Here is a 22,437-nt window from a genome sequence, read left to right on the forward strand (position 1 = left end):
GGAGTTGTTATTACATATTTATACATACGCATGATCAGATGTGGTTTAGGTATAAGAAAGAACATGTTGTGCATGCATGTAATCCCAGTAACTCAGGAGATTGAATCAGGAATATTGCAAGTTTGAGGCCAGCCTCAGCAATTTTGACCCTGTCTCAAAATTTAAAAAAACAAAAGTGCAGGGGATATAGCTCAGTGGTAGAACACCTCTGGACTCAATCCCCGGTACTACAATTAATAAAAACAAAAACAAAAAAAACTCCTACTTAAATATAAAATATTTAAATTTTAAAAATAGAAGGAAAAAATAGAAATAAGCAAGAAAATAGATTAAGAGCTTCTAAAAGGTACTCCGAATGCTGTTTCTGTAGGCAGTTTAGCTAAATTTCTATGTTCAACAATAACAATTTGAATCATAACTAACACTGGTTGAGCATTTATATATCAGGAACTATATTAAACAATTCCACACTCATCGCCTCATTCCCAACAAATTTATGAAGTATTATTGTTGTAATATTATTCTCATTTTACAAAGGAAGGAAACAATGCTTGCAAAGTAACACCCATGATTACCCAGCTAGTGAAAAAACAGCAGTTTCATTCTAGTCTCTCTCTTTTTAAAAATATTTTTATTTTATTTTTTTATTTATATGTGGTACTGAGATCGAACCCAATGCCTCATGCATGCAAGGCAAGTGCTCTCCCAGTGAGCTATAGCCCCAGGCCCTCATTCCAGTCTCTCTTGACACAATAAAATCAGCCCACCAGGACCTCATTATTTCCAAAATTTTTCCCCTAGAATTTCTTCTCACCATTTTTCTGTTCATCTAAATTGTACCTACTTCTGTCCCATGAGGTAAGCTAAGTCACTATCTCTTCCATAAACTTTCCTTTCCTGTCTTCCTCACCAAGATCACGTATCCCCAACATCCAGTTAGCCAAATCTAGGAGTCCTGAGGACATGTCCATATAGGGGCACTCAGAACCAGAATACTACTAGTACCAAGTTTCCAGCCACCCTTGTACATTCAAGGAAACTTAAGAAGAGAAAGTCAAACTCTCACCCCTTGTACTTAGAAATAATAAATCTACTTAAAATGTTTTTTAAAAGATACCTCCCAGTTCAACAATCTCCCTACCAAAAAAAAAAAAAACTCTAGAAGAGGCTTAAAGAGAAGTTGTCCTGCCTGAAAAATCAGGTTATTTTGTAAATAACCTTAAGGTGATCCTTTGAGCTGGGCATGTTGGTACTCGCTTATAAACTCAGTGACCTGCATGGCTGAGGCAGGAAGATGGCAAGTTTGAGGCCAGCCTGGGCAACTTAGTGAGACTTTGTCTCAAAGCAAAAAGGGGGGGGGGGGGGGGGGGGGGGGGATTGGGGTTGTAGTTTAGTAGAGCTCTTGCCTAGCATTCATGAAGCCCTGGGTTCCATCCTCAGCAGCACATAAAAATAAATAAATAAATAATAAAGATATTGTATCCATCTACAACTAAAAAGATTTTTTTTTTTAAAAAAGGGGGGTTGGGAATTATAGCTCAGTGGTAAAGCACATCTGGGTTCAATCCCCTGTACCACCACCCTCCCATACACAAAAAGGTGATCCCTTTGAGAATGTTTTTAGATTTAGATCACTAGTGAAGGTGTATTTAAAATTCCACATTCCCTGACAAATTCAGTCCTTCCTATTTCTTTAGTCAGCTCTTCCCTACCTAGTTCCATAGCACAACCACCAAAGAGCCAGGGCAGCTGCCATTTTGTGCCAAAAGTCTCCTTCCATTTTCCAAGCAAGTAAAGGAGAGGGAATGTCTGACTTACTTCCCCAACTCGTATGGGGTCATGCTCTTTGAGGACTTATTCTATTTCAGTTTCTACCTCTCACCAGTCAGAAAAATGAGTCTGAACAACCCATAGAATGAGCACCTGCTTCAGTCATTGCCCCAATGTGAACATGCTAATCCCTGGATTTAGGAAATGTTTGCCTTCCACACAACACAGCCAGGCCCTTCTAATGGAACAGTGCTTCTGGTTTTAATACCCCAGTCTTGATTTCTAACAGGTGGGTGCCACAGTTGTTCAGCTCTTATTATGAGCCAAGTTCATGGCTCAAACAATATAGGATTCTTCATAAAGAGCCTGAGAAACTACCAGATGGTATTACAAGGGGAAATAAGCTCAATTCCCTTCTCTAGTACCTCAAGCCAGTGGTTTCAACCAGGAATAAAGAACACCTCAGTCCTGCTGTTCTCTTCAAACTCACTAAGTGGGTCCTTTTTTTTTTTTTTTAAACGAGCACTAAAGTCTATAAAAACGTAACTAATTTCAGAGCACAAGGGCCGCCTAGCTCCAGCTGTTTAAAACATGGCACTAATGAAAAAACTCACCCACTGAATAGATCACTGGCTATCTGTACTCCCCCACCCCCACTCCACCACTCCCATCCGGGCTCTGCCTGCAATGTCACAAACATTCAGGTTTAGTAAGTAAAGACCAGCATTTTTTTTTTCAAAGAGATGATGAAATCAGAGAGACATAATCTCTGTCCTCAGGGTGGAATTAGGAATATGTGATTCTCCACTTCTGCAATAAGTGTAAGACTTTGAGAATGTGCGGTACCCTTTTTTTCCATCAGGAAGATTTACTGGGTGAGATGGCAGGCCATTTTTCATAGTTTGGAGTTGCCGTATCTAGTGGCTTTGTGCAGAAGCCATACATATTTCCCTTGTCAAAACAGATTGGGAGATGTCCCCAGGTTCATCATACTCTAGTTATGCATAAAGCTCAAGGAATAAATGATGTGTATATTGAAATAGGGAATGGCAGTTTGCTTTCATAAGTCTAAAATATAAGGGGTGATATACAAATGATGATCTAGAATTATCTTCTCTAAGTACCTCTGAATTTCTGTCCTTCATTTATTGCCTCTTTTTCCCTCTATCTCCCCTTCTTGAAAAGCTATTATCTTCCCCACATCCCTCATCACCCTAGATTCAAATTCCTTTAAACAGCCTTTGCCTCTTTTTTTTTTTTTTTTTTTTTTTTGTACTGGGGATTGAACCCAGGAGCATTTGGCCACTGAGCCACATCCCCAGCCCTTTTTATATTTTATTTAGAGACAGGGTCTCACTGAGTTGCTTAGGGCCTTGCTAAGTTGCTGAGGCTGGCTTTGAACTTAGGATCCTTATGTCTCAGCCTTCCAAGCCTCTGGTATTATAGTCATGGGACACTGTGCTCAGCTCTTTGCCTTTTTTTGAACATTTTCTCTGTGTTTACTTTCTACACATTGGTGTATACCAGAAAAACAGCTTTGCAAGCTCCATGAGCATAGCACAGGCTTTTTATCCTGTCTTTGCCATTTACTTAGCTTTGTGTGTTTAGTGAGTTTTCTCACTTTTCTGGTTCTCAATTTCTTCTTCCACAAAATGCCTCTAGTAATAGAAGTTCCTACTCACAAAGTCACAATGAGGTTTAAGTGAGATACTGCACACAGAGTCCTTGATACAGTGCCTCCATAAATATTTATCTCCTTCCTTCCTTCTGCATGAGAATCTCTGTTTCCACAATCAGGAAACTGCCTCTGAGGAGCAGCCTTATCTAATGCATGGACTCAGTTTTTGTCTTTGTTCCCATTATTTAGAAGTAAAAAAGAAAACTTTTAAAGTGTGTTTTTTTTTTTTTTTTGGTACCAGAGATTGAACCCAGGGGCACTTAACCACTGAGCCACATCCTCAACCCTTTTTATATTTTGTTTTGAGACAAGGTCTTGCTAAGTTGCTTAGGGCCTCAATAAATTGCTGAGGCTGGCCTTAGATTTGTGATCCTCCTGCCTCAGCCTTCCAAGCCACCAAGATTATAAATGTGCACCACCATAGCCAGCTGAAATTTTTGAGGGCACATGGAAAAGTTCTTCATGTCTTTGTACAAGACAAAATATTCAAGTTTCAAAATATCCTAATGGCTTATTTACCTCGAGCTTCCTTTTGCTCTTTCACTGCTGAGGACACTCCAACTTGGTGGAAGGTGGGCCATGTGGGAAATTAAATGGCCCTTCTGTATCTCTGTATGCCGATATGTGTTTTGGGATGGATTTAAGCACTGGCAACTTGGCCTGAGGAATAGCTGTTTGGTTGAAGCAGGGCAGATTCATAAATAGGTGCACAGAGCTCTTAGAATATGGGGATCATCTGATCTTCTTGGAAATGGTATCCTCCCAGGGTTGAGCATCTGTCCTTGCTGTCCTGAGTTTCATCAATGGAGCCTTCCATTCTAGAGTATTTGTTTTCTACCTAATCAGGCTCCACTTTCTGGGAAGTCACAAACTATACACTAAACTGGTGTCTCCCTGGGTCTGTCCTTCCAAGTGTGTGATGAGGGCTTCATATGAGAGCTAAGGATACTCTGTACTTTGTCTTGTCTTTTTCAAAGTTTAGTTTAGAATAGAAGTTTTTGTTCCCGCCCCTCAGTGCCATCTCACAGTTTCTCTCATCTTTCTCCAGCAATGGGAAGTTGCTCCCAGAGCCCCACTGTGCTTTGCTTTGCTCCTAAATAACACAGCCATCAAAAGCAGATTTCTCCATGCATCTTGAACAGTAATCCATAGGCCAAGCTACTTCAGGACTTTCCCTTCCTTTCATAATGATCAATTCATAATAATGTCTTGCGATTGTGTATGCATTCTAAAGGGAGAGAGAAACTAGGCAGACTGATGGAAGAGCCTGAGGCCCAAATTGACTCACCCAACCTTGGTCTTGACCAAGACTCTCTGTCCTTCTGGGGCCCTATTTCCACAGCTTTAACATGTGACACCTGCCTTTGGGGACTTTATAAGACAGCTGCAAGCATTAGGAGGGATAACAGAAGGAAGTATACTCTATTGGCAAAGGGAATATCTGTACAAATGAAAGATATCCAAATTAAGAGAAACAGGCCATATTTTTGAGATTTGATGCTATACATAACCCAGATATGTTCACAAAAGCTTTTTAAAAATCCCTGAATTTGGGCTGGGGTTGTGGCTCAGTGGTAGAGTGCTTGCCTAGCATGTGTGAGGCACTGGATTCGATTCTCAGCACCACATATAAACAAATAAATGAATAAATAAAGGTCCATCAATAACTGATAAAAATTTTTCCAAAAAATCCCTGAATTTGGGCTGGGGTTGTAGCTCAGTGGTAGAATGCTCATCTGGCACATGTGAGACACTGGGTTCAATCCTGAGCACCACATAAAAATAAATAAATAAAAATTGTATTGAATCCCCTTACAACTAAAAACTATTTTTTAAAAAATCCCTGAATTTTGTAATTGCTTAAAACATTTCAAAGAAGCATAAATATATTTTTATTTTACTTTATTTTTAATTTATTAAAAATGGAGAGTCACAAGTTTGAGGTCAGACTCAGCAGCCTTGCCTCAAAATTAAAAAAGGACTTAGGATGTGGCTCAGTGGTAGATCACCCCTGTGTCCAATCCCCAGTTCCCAGTATCAAAAAAAAAAAAAAAGGGAGAGAGAGAGAGAAAGAATGGAAAAGAATGGGTGAGACAAAAGGATAGTGATATTTACCAGGGTAATTATCCATCATATGTGGAGATGGGATCAACTGTAAAACACTTTTGGGAAAACTCAGGATGGAAGATGTGGAAATAAGACCTGAAGTTGGCCTGGATCTCTTAGTCGAGTTGCCAGAGTAGAAAACCCAGCCCAGAGTACAAGGAAGAGACAGAGAGGGAAGGGTACAAGGAGTATTAGCTCTATTGGGTGTGGCTGGCAAAGAGCCAATAAGAGAGGGTAATAGGTTGGGCAGATGTAGAACCCTTGGCATCAACGAGCCCCACAGACTAGAATCTGGGCCTGAAATAGCAGAAAATATTTACTGATTACTTATTAAGTCAGATATCATAGTAGACCAAGACCCTTTTCCTTAAGGAAGTTACAGTGCACAGCTTAAAGAATGGGAAGAAATAGTAGGAATCAGAGCAACAGCAGGAAACAGATTTGGGTTCCTTCTTGTCAGTGTGCATGTTTGTGTCTGTCCATCTATCGCCCCCTCAGTGTGTGCATGCATGTTATTCGCTGGTCTCACAGTATCCCAGCCACATAGCAATCCATCTTTACCTACTCCAATATGGATGCAAGCCTCCCAAATTGTAAGCTCACTAAAAACGACTGACAGCCTTCCCATCAAAGGAACCTTTTCTAAACCTTTTCTGCCTCTCGGGAGCCAAAGGATGGTGAGGGACCTCAGTCAGGGTGTATACACTTGCACCAAGTGGCCACACTCTGCATGGAGCGTACGCACAGGAGCTTTGGATTAGAGAAAGATGCATACTGGTCAAGTCCGTTAAAAATCAACCACACGGCATATAAAGTCAACTGCGGTTTGATTTGGACTTGGGCCACCCATAGGGGATCATATATGTGCACCTCTCTTTAAGCAAACTTGAACCCAAGAATCCCAATTTTGAAAGGGAGAGAGGAATGTGCCTGACCATTTTTGGAAGCCATCTAGAGCCCTCATTTATTGACACAGGTGCATCAAAGAGGTGGTGAAGTCCTGGAAGAGCATCTGATCCAATCCTCTGCCTCCTGATGGTAACACCCTGAAATCATCTCAGGCAAACGGGTCTTTATCTGGTCTGGGCAGACTTCCAGAGACTTCTAATGGGTTAAAAATGTGGCTGTGGCTGCTGTGCAGATGAGAGCCCTGCACAGACACAAACCTGCCTTGTCTTTTAAAATGAGAAGAGACTCTGGGGCTTTGTGGCAAAGGGTGTAGTTTTCTGAAAAATCAAATTCAAATAAATGATTAAATTAAAACATAAACTGAATTAGGGACATGCATTTGGGATTTTCTGTACGTTTTATGGAAATTAGGGAATACATCCCTTTGTTCAAGTTTAAAATTCAACCAACTTAGCTTCTCTACATGAAAGAAAAGGAGTTCCCATGACCTGAAATTTGCAATTTCCCCTAAAGTACAGCTTTCTGTATTTATTTAGAAATATTTATGTTCAGCTAGGGCATGGTTTACCCTTTTCATGTAGGCTTATTATGGTTTGCCTTCACATTGGACTACTCAACTTTTAGTAACCAAATTTGTGACCCAACGAAAATGTCTCTCTCTTACAAGGAGCTCGGACTCCTATTTATTTCGCAACCTTTATTTGTGTATGAGATGAACCATGACATTTAAACTATGCTTGATAGCTTAACAGATTATAAGAACAAAACCAGATGGCCCAAACAAAAATAATGCTTTGATTGCTTTCAAATTCAATGTCAAAGATTAAAAACAGCTTTCAAAAAGCCTTGACTTTTTTTTTTCCAGAAATGACTGAAGCATATATATGTACATATACTCCCCCCCAAAAAAAACTAGAAGGATGTAAAACAAAAATTTAACATCAGTTATTTGGGGGCTGAGGAGGAATTGTTCTTTTCTATTTCTCCCAAATTTTCTACAGTTAGAAATCGCCCCCCCCAAAAAAAGAAACTAGAATGAGAAAAAAAAAATTAATGACTGTGAAAAGTTTAATTTTAATGAAGTCTTTTTTAGGATTCAGTCAAGGTGTTTTCCCCTGTTGAGAAAATGGGCATTGTTAAGCATTAGCAGTTCATAATTCTTCTTCCACACAAAATGATGAAAAACGTGCAGTTACTTTAACACTGCTTCATGATGATGGAAAACTGAACCAGTCCCAGAGTCTTTAGAACGAATGTGAATTCTACAAAAGCAGTTATTTCATTTTCAAACTCACTTTAATGTACCTTCAATATGATTAGTATTAATCACAATCCTCTCTTTCCTTGAGAACAGTGCACATGCTAATTCTTTAAAACTGGACTATAAAAGGACCTCAATTTAAAAATGCTCTTGAACCTTGAAATAGTTTGCAGGACAAAGTGAGAATGTGACTCTGTGAATTTCTAAACTACAGACTTTATCAAGTGTTGGGATTCTTTTTTGCTGTTCTTGTTTTGCAAAAGAATATTCACACTCAGATTCATTTTTTTCCTTCAAATCAGCTGCAAGAATGGACGAACTGCTACAAATCAAAGTCCTGACAGTTATATTTCCCTGAGATAATTGCATGCTGCTTCGGAGTTTCCTTTTCCCCTCTGTTTCCCTTTGTTTTGACAACAAGATTCTGGGAAAACAATATACAAATGATAACTAGGCTGTCACGAGTATATTGAATTTTAAAAATAAATAACTGTCGACCCCAAAAGCTTCCAGGAGCCTATGGAGTGAGTTCTTTTTCCAAACTGTTACAAAACCAGATGTGGAAATGTTTAGCTAATTCCCCTCCCCATTCTCCATGCAAAGAGTTTATATGTGTCTTGAATGGCATTAGAAGCGATGGGGAGGTAAGGATCTTGTCTGCTTTCAAAGAGATTTGTGTTCAACTTCTCACTCTGCTCACTAGTATCCCCAAACTGATTTGGATTTCAGTATGTGTCTATTTTAATTTTTTTTTAAAATATTCATTTATTTTTTTAGTTGTAGCTGGACACAATATCTTTATTTATTTATGTGGTGCTGAGGATTGAACCCAGGGCCTCGCATGTGCTAGGCAAGTGCTTTACCGCTAAGCCACAATCCCAGCCCCTATTTTTTAAGTATTTTCTTCTCAAGATTAAAAATACTATGTTTAGGCTAACATTCAACCCTTTTTTGTTGTTGTTGTTTTGTATCAGGGATTGAGCCCAGGGGCATTTAACCACTGAGTCACATCTAGCCCTTTTCTATATTTTATTTAGAGACAGGCTTTTGCTGAGTTGCCTAGGGCCTCACTAAGTTGCACAGACTAGCTTTGAACTTGTGATCCTCCTGCCTCAGCCTCCCAAGCCACTGGAAATACAGATGTGTGCTACTGTGCCTGGCATAATATTTAACCACTTTCTTGTAAGACAATAAGACAGAGTTCCTAGTGAAAAAAATTAAAATCTATTTTTTAGCAATTTTGAAATATACAGCACATTATTATTAATTATAGTCGCCACACTGTACAATAGACCTTACAAACTTATTCATCCTAAATGATTCTTTGTACCCGTTGATCAATGTCTCCTCTTCCCATTTACTTCTCTCACCGCAGGTTTCTGATAACTATTATTCTTAACGCTCAAGTTTTAGAAGTATGTGAGGTGTAGATATGTCAATTAGTTTGATCTAATCACTTCACAATGTACATTTGTATCATAATAACACATTGTTCCCCACAAATACTGTGGGTCCTCAGTATCCATGGGTTCCACATTCACAGAAGGAATTTTGTGTATGTGAGTAGAGGGCAATATAGGGGATTGACCCTAGAGGTGCCTTACCAATGAGCTACTACAACAGGCAAGTTTGATGATTTTAGATTTCATTTATATATTTGATATATTTTAATTTAATTTTGTTTAAACTGTGAGGTGAGGTCTGAAGTCCCTTCCTCACAAATGATGTTGGAGTATGGGGGTGAGTAGACATGGAGCTGTTTACAGGTAGAGTCGGTTTTGTAAGATAAAAATCATTTTTGATTTTTGGTATTTTGTTTTTAGTACTGGGGACTGAACCCAGAGGCACTTTACCATTGAACTACATTCCCCAGCCCTTTTTATGTTTGATTTGGTTGGCTTTGAAGTTGCGATCCTCCTGTTTCAGCCTCCCAAATTGCTAGGATTATAGGCTACCACACCCAACATGGAAATTTTTTTTTAATCTTACATCTGTACTAAAAACATACAGAGATTTTTCTAAAAAATGCTTTAGGGGTGGCTTTTTCCCTCTTTCTTTTTCCCTTCTTCTTTCTCCTTCTTTCTTTCCTTAATATCATCTCACAGCCTGGACCTCTCTGTCCTGAATGAAAACATCCTGTAAAGGCCAAGGAAACAACCCTTTCAACCCATTTGGGGTTTCTCTAAACAATGCAGTATCAGGACTACTTACATAGCATTTAAATTGCATTAGGTATTATAAGAAATCTAGAGGTGATATAAAGTATACTGAAGGATACATGTGGTTCTTTGCAAATAAAATGCCATTTTATATATATAAAGGACTTGAGAATCTGTGGATTTTGATATCCTTGAAGTTCCTGAGAAGAATCCCCCATGGGTACTGAGAGATAACTGTATATGTGTAACTATCTGTCAATTTAAAAAAAATCAGTGCTCAACTTTATAAACAACATTTTTAGCATAAGAATATATGATAGTTAAGTAGCAACTCTTCTTTCCTCTTAACTTTGTTTGTGCCAGTCCATTCCATTTCTATGTATAAAGAAAAATAGAACTGGATGTGGTGGTGCACGCCTGTAATCTCAGTGGCTCGGGAGGCTGAGACAGGACACAAGTTCAAAACCAGCTTCAGCAACAGTGAGACCCTGTCTCAAAATAAAAACAACAAAAGGCCTGGGGATGTAGCTCAGTGATAAAGCAGCCCTGGGTTCAATCCCTGGTATCACAAAAGAGGAGAAAAAAGAAAAGCAGACTATTTTGTTCTCATATCCAAGATCTTGAACTTTGCTAATCTGACTGGTTGTGACTCAGTGATACAGTGCTCGCTTCATTTGTATTTATTCTCAGTGACTAATATGGGCATCTCTTCAACATACATACTTGGATTTTTCTAAACTTAATTTTTTTCATATTTATTTTTTAGTTGTAGTTGGACGCAATACCTTTATTTTTTTTTTATTTTTATATGGTGTTGAGGATTGAACCCAGGGCCTTGCATGTGCTAGGTGAGCACTCTACCACTAAGCCACAACCCCAGCCCTTTCTGAACTTAATTTAAAACACAGATTTGATTGCAGGGGAATGGAAATAGAGTTTATATTACCAAAATGAAGCATTTCATGATTTTTTTAATGTAAAGGATTTATCAACAAATAGGCTTATTAGGGAGTTATTAAGGGGAGAAAAAGGAAGAAAGAAAAAGTCTGCTAAAGGAACTAATGGGAAATGTATATGCATCAACCACATTTGGAAAAACAGAAAGCTGCTTGTACTCTGTTGCTGCAAGGAAGGTAAACATTCTGCATCCAGGTGCTATGAGCAGCTGTGGGTCTGCCCAGCCTCTATAGCTCTGTTCAGGACTATATGTACCAATAGTTTGAGCCCTGCTTGGTTAGACAAAAGCATCTCAGCTCGATGCAGGGCAAATTTGCAATCAACTCAAAATGGAGCTCTGATCATACAAAATCTGAGACCTCCTTTCTAATGGCCCTGACACCAGAAGCTGCACAGTAGTTCCAAGGTGAGCACTCCTGTCTTTGAATTTATTTCTTCCCCAGTCCCCAACTTCCCCTCAGTTCTGAATATTCCTGGAGACTAACTAGAATTCTGTCCACAGCTCCCAGGCTCTATGCCTAGCCCCAGCTAGGGTTAAAAATACCTTTCAGTTTGGTGACCTCACCAAGCCCTCTCTTCTGGCTTTTCCTTCCCATCTCTAGCCCCTTGGCCTTCCTTTTCCTCTGCCTCCAGTAATCAGAGGTCACACTCTCCCTCCCTCCTCCAGGTCCCATTCTGCCAGCACATCCCAGCTAGGTGTTAGAAAAGCCAGCTGATCTTGATCAATTCACACAGTGTTGTGACAGCCTTATAACCATCCCCCAACACACAGATACACAGCACACCACACACACACACACACACACACACACATCCCACCTCCCCTTCTCTGGGAACTGTAGGCAGCCGGGGAAGGGAAGCTGCCTGTTTTGATGACTTATACTCAGCAAACAAGAGCCAGTCTCAAAAGTGTAGCATTGAGCTAAACATTAGCAAGCTCATTAGCAAGTGCATTGCACTGTCCTTCCCATCTCCCCTTCTTCAATCTCACCTCAGAGTTGCACAGCCTGAAATGTTGATGCCATTGACTTCTTCATAAAGTTTTTTTAAATATATTTTTTAGTTGTAGATAGACACAATACCTTTATTTTGTTTATTTTTATGTGGTGCTAAGGATGGAACCCCGTGCCTCACATGTGCTAGACAAACACTCTACTACTGAGCCATAGCCCCAGCCCTGATAGTTGTTTTTCTGAGCTCAAAGATATGTTGTCACACACACAGGTGTCTGTTTTTTGCTCGCATCACATAGCAATCCACTCCAGGCTTTAAGAAAATCAGTGGAAACAAATTTTATCCTGTCCTGTCCAAGTTTGGAGATTTGGCCTAAATGAATCCCCAAACTCAGTGATGTCACCCAACCCCTTCCTTCAACCTGATTCAGAGTAGGGAGGTAGTCTAAAATGATTGCTTGGGAGTCAACTGTCTTGTTTCTCAGAGAATCTGGCCATTTTGTACCTTTATTTGAATTACCCATGAGAGGGAGAGGGAAGAGAGCAATACAGGAAACATGCTTAAAGAGGGAGAGGAAATTGAGGGTTTAACTCCCCAGACAAGAACAACCTTCACCTTGGGCCTCAGTTTGAGTGTTTCAACAACAAAAATGGGTTGAAAAGATTGTTTCCTTAGTCTATTCAGGATGTTTTCATTCAGGACAGAAGGGTCCAGGCTGTGAGATGATTATTAGGAAAGAAATAAGGAGAAAGAAGAAGGGAAAGCTAGGGATGTAGCTCAGTTGGTAGAGTGCTTGCCTCACATGCACAAGGCCCTGGGTTCAATCCCCAGCACCACACACCAAAAAAAAGGGGAAAAAGAAAGGGAGAGGGAGAGAAAGCCACCTGTAAAGCATGCTTAGGACTAAGTGGTCTCCTTTAGATCAAGACAATGGTGTAGTAGTGAAGAAGTAATTTTCTTAGCTTACCAAAGAAACTTCAGCAAAAATACCACATCATAAGTGGTTTGTTTATTTAACTATTGAGTCATCTAGGACTACTTCCCATCAGAATTTACTTGTTTTGTTGTTTTATTTTATTCATTTTGTTTTGGGGGGTGAGGGGACAGGGTTCTTGTGTGTGTTGCTGCTATTCTATTTTTGCTTTGTGAAAAATGAAAAAACTGCCCAAGGAGAGTCATGAATGAACAAAGGGGAAAGGAAAGAACTGGGCAGAGTCTTTTGGCTTCTCTTTATACCCCAACACCCCCAAGAGAATGAGGAGTCATTAAAGAGAGAGCCCAGAGTGAGCTGTCCTCATAAACAAAGCATTTCATCCAGGCCAGTGCACTTTGCTAGACGGCCCCTATGCTATGGTTTCCCTTAAAGAATGCAGCAAATCCATCACTAGCAAATGAAGAGAAAGAGCTGCAATTTTGAAACTGGGGAAAGAGGAAGAAAGAATGTTTGGGGATGCTTTTTATCCCAAGACTTTTTTTTTTTTTTTGCACATAGTAGGCACTCAATAAATATTACTAAAAAATGAATTCCTTTAAGCAAGGGTTACTTATCTCTTCTTTACTTACTGCAGCTGGGAACAAAAGTGGAGCCCTACCCTTATGCATAGAAATTTTCTTCTAAATTTTAGGCACTTTGAATTTGATATATCATTTCCACTTTTAAAATGAAAACTGAGTTGGACATTTGATGTCCTTTCTTCCTTATTCCTTCCTTCTTTGCTTCTCACCTCTTTCTGATATCATATCTTAGACACTTATTATCTTTTAAGAACCCACGGGTACTTAACCACTAAGCACATCCCCCAACCTTTTTTAATATTTTATTTAGAGACATGGTGTCACTGAGTTGCTTAGGGCCTTGCTAAGTTGCTGAGGCTGGTTTTGAACTTGTAATCCTCCTGTCTCAGCCTCCTGATTCACTGGAATTACAGGTTTATGCTAGTGTACCTAGTTTTTCTTCTTAATGTTTTAGGAACAACCTTTTGCTTAAAAAAAGAAGAAAAAATCATATTTGAATGTTCAATAGAAAATAAGCTGTTACCTCTTGTGTTTTTGTGTGTTCTAGAAATCCTTGTCGGAATCCTCCTGCTTCCTGTGGATTGTCACCTGATTGGCTGCAAAGATGAAAGTTTTCAACGTGGTCGGAGGCATGATCTTGTTTGCCTCTCTGTTTTCAGCCTGCTCTGGGCAAAATCCCATGACTGTCCTGTGTTCCATTGATTGGTTCATGGTCACGGTCCACCCCTTCATGTTGAACAACGATGTCTATGTACACTTCTATGAGCTGCATTTGGGCCTGGGTTGCCCTGCCAACCATGTTCAGCCACACTTCTACCAGTTTACCTACCGTGTTACTGAATGTGGCATCAGAGTCAAGGCTGTCTCTCAGGATATGGTCATCTACAGCACTGAGTTGCACTATGCTTCTAAGGGTACCTCCTCTAAGTATGTGATCCCTGTGTCATGCGCTGCCCCCCAACGGTCCCCGTGGCTCACTCTACCCTCTCCTTTGAGAACAGCCAGCGATAGTGCAGCCACAGCCAAGAATGGTGATGCGTGCTACAGCGTGTTCAGCTTGTCACAGTCCAGCGAAAGGCCCAACTGTGACTGTCCACCTTGCGTCTCTAATGAACGGCGTACCCCGGCCTCACATAACCAAGCAGAGGCTGAGGTGACCCATCCTGTGCGGTCTTCTTACTTTCTTAGTGTTTGTGAAGACTGGTGTCTTCCCTCAGATGATCTGATTGAACCCATGTAGTAAGTATGGGGTCTCTCCTGAAGATGCCATTTCTAGAATTAGTTTGTAGTATTTTCTGATATCATATAAATAAATGCCCTGTGATCCTCTTAGGAGCAATTTTGAGAAATGGCAACTCATAGTAACTTCTTGATTTTGTATTTTTATACCTTTATAAAGGAAAAAAAATAAAATTCTGGTAGCATGAAAATACCAGTTGAGTGTTTTTATTTAACAAATACTTTTATTACAAGCCAGGCACTATTTACATGGTTTACAAATATTAGTGTCTGTTCCCTCTAGGATGACTTCTCTCTTATTTAAGTTTCTCCAAGAAAGCCTTCTCCATCTGTCTCTCCATCTGTATACTCATTTTTCTTATTCTGTGTACCAGTAACATAACTTAGTGATATGCCTTTTTAGTTTGATCATTAGCTATATATCACTTTTCATGCATGCAAAGCATGTGCTATGGTTTGGATATGAAATGTACCTCCAAAGTTCCTATGTTAATAGAGGAATATTCAGAGGCAAAATGGTTGGATTGTGAAAGCTGCTACCTCATCAGCCCATCCTAGTTTGAATGGACTAATTAGTGGGTGGTAACTGTAGGCAGGTGGATCATGGCTAGAGGAGGTGGGCCACTGGGAACATGCCTTGGAAGGGTGTATCTTCCCTGCCAAGCCCTTTGGCCATGATATTCTACCTCACCTTAGGCTCAGAGCAATGGAGTTGGCCAAACATGGACTAAACCTCTGAAACCATGAGCCAAAATAAACTTTTCTTCATTTAATTTGTTCTTATGTATTTTGATCACAGTGACAAAAAGCTGATTCAGCATAGGTTGCTCTGGTGATTTTCACCAGTGGTTCTAAGAATCATACACATCACATTCCATTAGCTAAGTGGTAAGTCCCTGAAGTTCAGAGATACATATTATGCTTTAGACACAACCTGATAATACTTTGAAAGTTTTTGCCCCCCAACATAATGATCATAAAAATTTCACCAAAGTTTGGATTCCATTAGCTTTCTCACAGGCTTCAGGGGAATAAGAATAAGTAAATTGTTCAATAAATATTCATTTTTTCAGTGCTATTACATACTGGGCATGGCTCTAGACACTGAGAATATGTCATTGAGCAGAGAAAGACTCAGAAATTGAAGTCAATCACACTGCTAGTAAACAAGTAGGTAAACAAAGATAAATTCAGATAGTGACACATGCCATGGAAAGCTTTAAATAAAGAGAAGAAAACTGATGAAAGGGCCAGAGTGTGGTCAGATGAGAGTGGTCAGGCAAGGCCTCTGAAGGCTCATCATTTGAATTTTTTCTTTTCTTTTTTTTTTTTTCTTTTTTTTGCTACCAGGGATTGAACCCGGAAACACTTTACCACAGAGCTACATGCCCAGACCTTTAAAAAAAAATTGTGAGACAGGATCTCACTAAGTTGCTGAGGCTGGCCTTGAACTTCCTGCCTCAGGCTCCCAAGTTTCCGGGATTACAGGTGAATTGAATCTTGAATGAGATGAAGGAGTCAGTCCATTGATGATCTGAAGAGAAAACATTCCAGATAGCAGAGGCATTTCATTGAATCCTTACTACAACTTATGAGAGAAGTACTCTCATCACACCTATTTTAAAAATAAGAAAACTGAGCCACAGAGTGATTAAGAAACATGCACCTATTAAGAATCTGTTTTCAGGGCTGGGGCTGTAGCTCAGTGGTAGCGCACATGCCTGGTTTGTGTGAGGCACTGGGTTCGATTCTCAGCACCACGTATTAAAAAAAATAATAAAAAATAAAAAAGATCAATCAGCAACTAAAAAAATATTAAAAAAGAATCTGCTTTCATAGTATCATATTGTACATTACAAGTGCATATAATTTTGATTTGTCAATAAAAATTTTTAAAGAAACAGATGACATTTTAGCACAACATTTGCACATGTTAACGTTGGCTAAGTGCATTAGATGAGTAGATATTAGAAATGCAGTCAGGATAGTTGAAGAAACACAATGGTTCATTTTAAAATCCTGCCCCTTCTGGAGGAGATCCAGGTAATGATTCCTGAAAGCAGTGAATTCATGGAACAAGTATTTCTCGCACCTTTTCTTTGTGCCAGGCACTATGTTAGATGCCAAGGATGCAATGGAAAACAAATCTAATTGGGATGGGGAAATAGATAAGATGTCTAAGGAGCTAGAGGCTATAGAGGCTATTGCAATCCAGAGAATGGGCTTGTGCAAAATCATGAGAAACTGGGCCAAGGTCATCAGACAAAGTACAAGAAGCCCAGTCCAATACAATGGAGGCATGGTGGAGGGACAGATGATGGTGGTGAGCAATGGGGTCAGAGAAGCAACAGTAGATGAAACCGTGAAGAAGAGAAGTAGCACTTCCTGCCCCATCCTCTCCTCTGATTATAGATCATTAAACACTAAAACAGATATATGCAACTTGGCAAATAATACTAAGCACATCAGGTCTACTATGTTCGAGCTGAGATTACAGTGTGCAAGTAGAGCATTTCACAAGTACAAAGGACCATCTTTGCAGCAACACCCTGGAATTGAGTGTAGTATATCAGCCTTGCAAGACACTCAAGACAACCTTGGTCACAAGACAACCTTGGTCCCATGTGCCAGATGTGTTATTTGCAGGATCTTATTTAGTCCTGCAACAACTCTGTAAGGTAAAGTGACTTTTCTGTTTTATAAATGAGAAAACTGAGGCTCATGGAAATTAAGCTTGCACAGTGAGTAAACATCATTGGGACCCAAATCCAGGTTTTGTTAGATCCAATATATATACTTTTTGCCTCTATACTCAACACCCCCTCACACAGAAGAGAATCTTCCATGAGTACTGGAAGATCCAGGAATATTGGCTAGTTAAAAGTAGGCAGTGAGCCTGCTCTTAGAAGATGAATATAATTTAGCTAAGCAGAGAAGAGGGAGAAGAACATTCTCTATGATCATAAGCATTGAGACAGGGTGCACAAATATGCTATGTTGAGGGAGGACACTTAGGAGGCACTCGTTTCACCTAGGTGAGGAGAGATGAAGAGAGCGGACAGGGGAAGGAGTTGGAGAATAGGAAGAGAAGAAAGGAGAACTGTTTCCAATGAAGAACAACAGGACTTCATTCATTTTAGCCTACAGGAAACAGTCAAATGTCATATTCAGCTCCACTTCTGATATAAATTGAGTAGAACATGTGAATTTGGAGCATGAAAAGCTCCAGATAAGGGAGCAGAGACGTCTTCATGAAGACATAAGATTTAAATTAAGGTCAGATCCGCCTGACTGGATATATGTAAAAAGAAAAAGATTAACTCAAAGAAGTCATTTAGAGCCCTAAAGTCTCAGAAGACATGACCAGCTCTGGATTTAAATAAGGAGACTGAGGTGAGAGTAGAGGATAGGAGTGAAGATGAGTTTGAGGTGATAGTGACATTCAAGTGGATATGTCCAGAAATCTGCTTGAGAAATGGAGCTACAACTCAAATAAGGGGTAGTTACTAGAAGATTAGGCCTTGAGGGGATCATACAATGCAGGTAATTAAGACCACAGAATCAGAATTCCCAGACATTTGATCCTCCAAAGAGAATTTCAAAAAAGGTCAGAGAAGAACAGACATGAAAGAAGACAGAAGAGAAGTACCAGAGAGAAGGAAGGAGAAGTATCACTCATGAAATTCTAAGGAGTGGGACTCTAGTCTCCAGTCCAACAGACAAGCCAAGATGGGGTAAGCCTCAGATTCATAGAATTAGGAGCCTTTGAACTGGCCCTTAAATGAAAGTAGAATTTCATCAGGTGAGGATGGAGAGGAAGAGCATTCTAAGCAATGAGGACAGTAAGAACAGACATGCAAATAAATACTGTGATCAAGATTCATATTGGAGGGCTGGGGTTGTGGCTCAGTGGTAGAGTGCTTGCCTCCCATGTGTGAGGCACTGGGTTCAATTCTCAGCACCACATAAAAATAAATGAATAAATAAAGGTCCATCAACAACGAAACATATTTTAAAACATTCATATTGGAAAAAAAGAATCATATTTTTCATGAATTGACATTCATTCAGTACAATTAAGCATAATTTCAAAATTCAATAGTAATATATGCATTTTTGTCTTCAATGTCTCTTTACTCAGTAAAAGTGCATTTTGACCATTTCAGGTGCATATTTGATCTACTCAATTGTGTGCCTCTTGTATCTGATCCCTGGCTCTTATTCACTTTGTATTTCTCTTACATAGTAATTGCTGAAGATATATAGCAGGTGCTCTATCCAGTTGGCTGAATGGCTGACTAGTACTAAGAAAGGGCCTGAGAGCCTATAAGAAGGGAACAATTCTAAAAATGCGAGGATCAAAATATCTTAGAAAAAAACTGCACTTTTTTTAAAGAGATTCTCACTAAGTTGCTGAGGCTGGCTTTGAACTTGCAATAATCCTGCCTTGTCCTCCCAAGTTACTGGAATCATAAGCATGTATCACTGTGACTGGCTTTAAAAAACTGCATAATTTTAATTGACTGATTTACTTGCTTTTTGAAACACCACTTCAGAACAATGGCTCCCCTTATTGTGGTAATGTTCATTTAAGTTTAAAAAAAAATTTTCCCTGTTGTAGACAAACACAATACCTTTGTTTTATTTATTTATTTCTATGTGGTGTTGAGGATTGAACCCAGTGCCTCACACGTGCTAGGCAAGTGCCTCACCACTGAGCCACAACCCCAGCCCCATTTAATTTTTAAGGTGACATGATTTATAAATATGCATCACATAGTGTTCATCATATTTGCGATCATAATAAGAAATGTTTTTGCTATCAGAAGAAAGGAGCATCTTCACCTTTCAATCTCTGAGAAAGCCAAAACTGTCTAAAACCATTTGTTATGCTAATTGCTTGTCAAATATTTAAAAATTAGAGCCCTAATGAGGTTTCTCACCCATGAAAGGAGGCTCGAAATCATGTTCAAATTGTGTTCTTGTAGCCTAAAAATAGCAAACCAAATTAAAAAAAAAACTGCGTAAAATATATGTCAATGTTAAGGGGAAAAGTCTTTTATCCCTAAATTTGACTTCAATGTATAACCCATTTTTTAAATACTTTATTTTATTTATTTATTTTTATGTGGTGCTGGGGATCGAACCCAGTATTTCACACATGCTAGGTAAGTGCTCTACCACTGAGCTTCAACCCCAGCCTTGTCTAAGCCATTTTTAAGATACTAAAAATGCCCCCATCTTTCTATTCCTCCACCAATAATGAAAGCCTAGTCAAACATTAAACTAAACACAGTGCTGTTCTCTCTCTCTCTCTCATCCCCCTCCACATACCATGTTCATAAGAAATACATTATCAAAGGACAAGTGTTTTTTGTAAAGAGAAGGCTGACTTTCACAGAAACGTCTGTTAGTTCTAATTAGTGTTAATCCCTATGATGGATCTCAACAATATCCTGTTTAAATTGTAATTATAGTTGTTTATTCCCAAAAAAGAAAGAGAGAGAGAATTTGAGTCCTGTGATTTTTCTACAGCATTTTTTTAAGAAGAAAACAAATGAGGTCAGATTTCAGCTTCTAAACTCACATTGGTTATACAATTACAAGACCTCCTGTATTAGTTATCTATTGATGAATAACAAATTACCCCCAAACAACAAGGTTTCATTGTCCCCCAGGTTCTGTGGGTCAGGAATCCTGACCATCTTAGCTGGGTGCCTCTGGCTCAGGATCTCTTGTAAGCTGCAGTCAAGTTGTGGGTGGTGGCTGCAGTTGTCTCAAGTCTCACTTGGAGCTGGAGAATCCACTTCCAAGCTCACTCAAGTGGCTGTTGGCAGGAGATGTCAGTTCCTCTCTTGTGGCCTTCTCCATAGGCTGTTCAGGTGTCCTCATGACAGCATGATATGAAGAGAGAGAAGGAAAGGGGAAGGGATGACAAGAGGACCTGAGTCAGAATCCACAGGGTTTTTGTAACCCAATCTCAGAATTGACATCCCATCACTTCTGCCATATTCTATTTGCTAGAAAAATCTCTAGGCCCTTGTCCACACATTAGGGGAAGGGATTATGCCAGGGTGGGAATACCAGGAGGTGGGAGTCACTGGGGACCACCACACACATACAGGCTGCTACCATATCTTCAATCTGATTATTTTTTAAAAAAATATTTTATTTTAGTCGTAGTTGGACATAATACCTCTATCTTATTTTTATTCGGTGCTGAGGATTGAACCCAGGGCCTCGCTCATGCTAGAGGAGTGATCAACCGCCAAGCCACAACTCCAGCCCCTTCAATCTGATCATACAGGCAAACTCCACAAGCACAACATTCTTCAAATGATTTATGGTTTTTTTAATGAAAAGTATTTATATAAATGCAACGCTGTTTCAATTTGTTCATGTAAATACATATGGCAGAACACCGACTGAGTGGGAAAATATATGCTATGTCACTGCTGCATCTTTGCCTCAGTTACTTTTTCCTTCTTTAAGGAAATTAAGTCCTACTAGCTGCAAATTACAGGACTGACTGACTGGTGAAAATCATTCCCTAGAAAGTTCTTATTGAGACCAGGACCTGTAATCCCAGTGACTCAAGAGAAAGAAGGATCACAAATTCCAGACCACCCTGGGCAACTTAGTGAAATCCTGTCTCAAGATAAAAACAAAAGTTCTGAGGATGTAGCTCAATGGTAGAGCACTTGTCTAGCACATATGAGCCCCCCCCCAACCATTCCATCCTTAGCCCTGCAAACAAAACAAAACAAAACACTCCTATTTAGTTGTTTTCTTTTGTTTTTCTGGTACCAGGGATTGAATTCAGGGGAACTTAACCACTCAGCCCCACCCCCAGCCCTTTGATATTTTATTTTGAGACAGGGTCTTGCTCAATTGCTTAGGACTTTACTAAATTGCTCCAGCTGGCTTCAAACCTGCAATCATCCTGCCTCAGCCTCCTGAGGTGCTGGGATTATTGGCATGCACCATTGTACCTGGCTCCTGTTTAGTTTTGTAAGAGGATAATTGATGTAGCTATTGAAAGCCAAAATTTAAAAATCGTACAACAAAGTGAAAATAAACACTATAAATAATGATACTGGGAGAAGCTCTAATGTTATTTATAATGTTACCCATATTGGTGATAATAGAAACTCAATAATCCTCTACTGTAGAGGGCAGGGGATATGGAGCACTTGCCTAGCAGGAGTGAGGCCCCATGTTCAATCCCCACCATTGCATAAATAAATAAATAAATCCTGTAATGGAAATGGAATAAGATCAGGCCAACAATCCTCTAAAGTAATTCACAGTGGGGTGGGGGGACGGAGGTGAGGGCTCCATATAATTACAAACCAATCTGCCCTCCAAATCTGTAGTTTCTATGTCCATGGATCCAACCAACAATGGATCAAAATATTTGGAAAAATTTGAATCTGTACTAAACATGTACTGAATTATTTATTCTGGTCACCATTCCCTAAGCAATGCAATATAACAACTATTTACATAGCATTTATATTATATCAGCAATTATAAGAAATCTAGAGATGATTTAAAAATATATGGGAAGTTGGGTGTGGTGGTGCACACCTGTAATCCCAGCAACTTGGGAGACTGAGGCAAGAGGATTGGGAGTTCTAAGCCAGCCTCAGCAATTTAGCAGAGTCCGAAGCAAGTCAGTGAGATCCTCTCTCTAAATAAAAAATAAATAAAAATTTAAAAGGAAGATGGAGATGTGGCTCCAATCCTCAGTACCAAAATAAGCAAATAAATAAATAAAATAAAATATATAGAAAGATGCACATAGGTACATAGTCATATACTATGCTATTTTACATAAGGGACTTGAGCATGGAGGGATTTGGGTAGCAGGACGGACTGGGGTCCTG

At 39.5% G+C, this 22,437-nt stretch overlaps 1 protein-coding gene and 1 non-coding gene across 2 annotated transcripts in view; both read left to right on the forward strand.

The window, feature by feature from the left end:
• The window catches only part of Plac1 (placenta enriched 1), a 30,304-nt gene extending 15,583 nt beyond the window's left edge, over positions 1-14,721 (forward strand). The window contains exon 2 of the mRNA XM_046418797.2: positions 13,857-14,721. Within this exon, the coding sequence (XP_046274753.1) occupies positions 13,914-14,549 (636 nt within the window). The 5' untranslated portion in view covers positions 13,857-13,913 and the 3' untranslated portion in view covers positions 14,550-14,721. The remainder of the gene's footprint in view (positions 1-13,856) is intronic.
• Positions 12,563-12,634, forward strand: Trnav-cac (transfer RNA valine (anticodon CAC)). Its single transcript has one exon. It is a non-coding gene; the product is annotated as a tRNA-Val (tRNA).
• Positions 14,722-22,437: the final 7,716 nt, after the last annotated feature.

This window comes from Marmota monax, unplaced genomic scaffold, assembly GCF_021218885.2.
Source record: "Marmota monax isolate L192 unplaced genomic scaffold, Marmota_monax_Labrador192_F-V1.1 WCK01_AAM20220418_F8-fsc00054, whole genome shotgun sequence".
NCBI lineage: Eukaryota > Metazoa > Chordata > Mammalia > Rodentia > Sciuridae > Marmota > Marmota monax.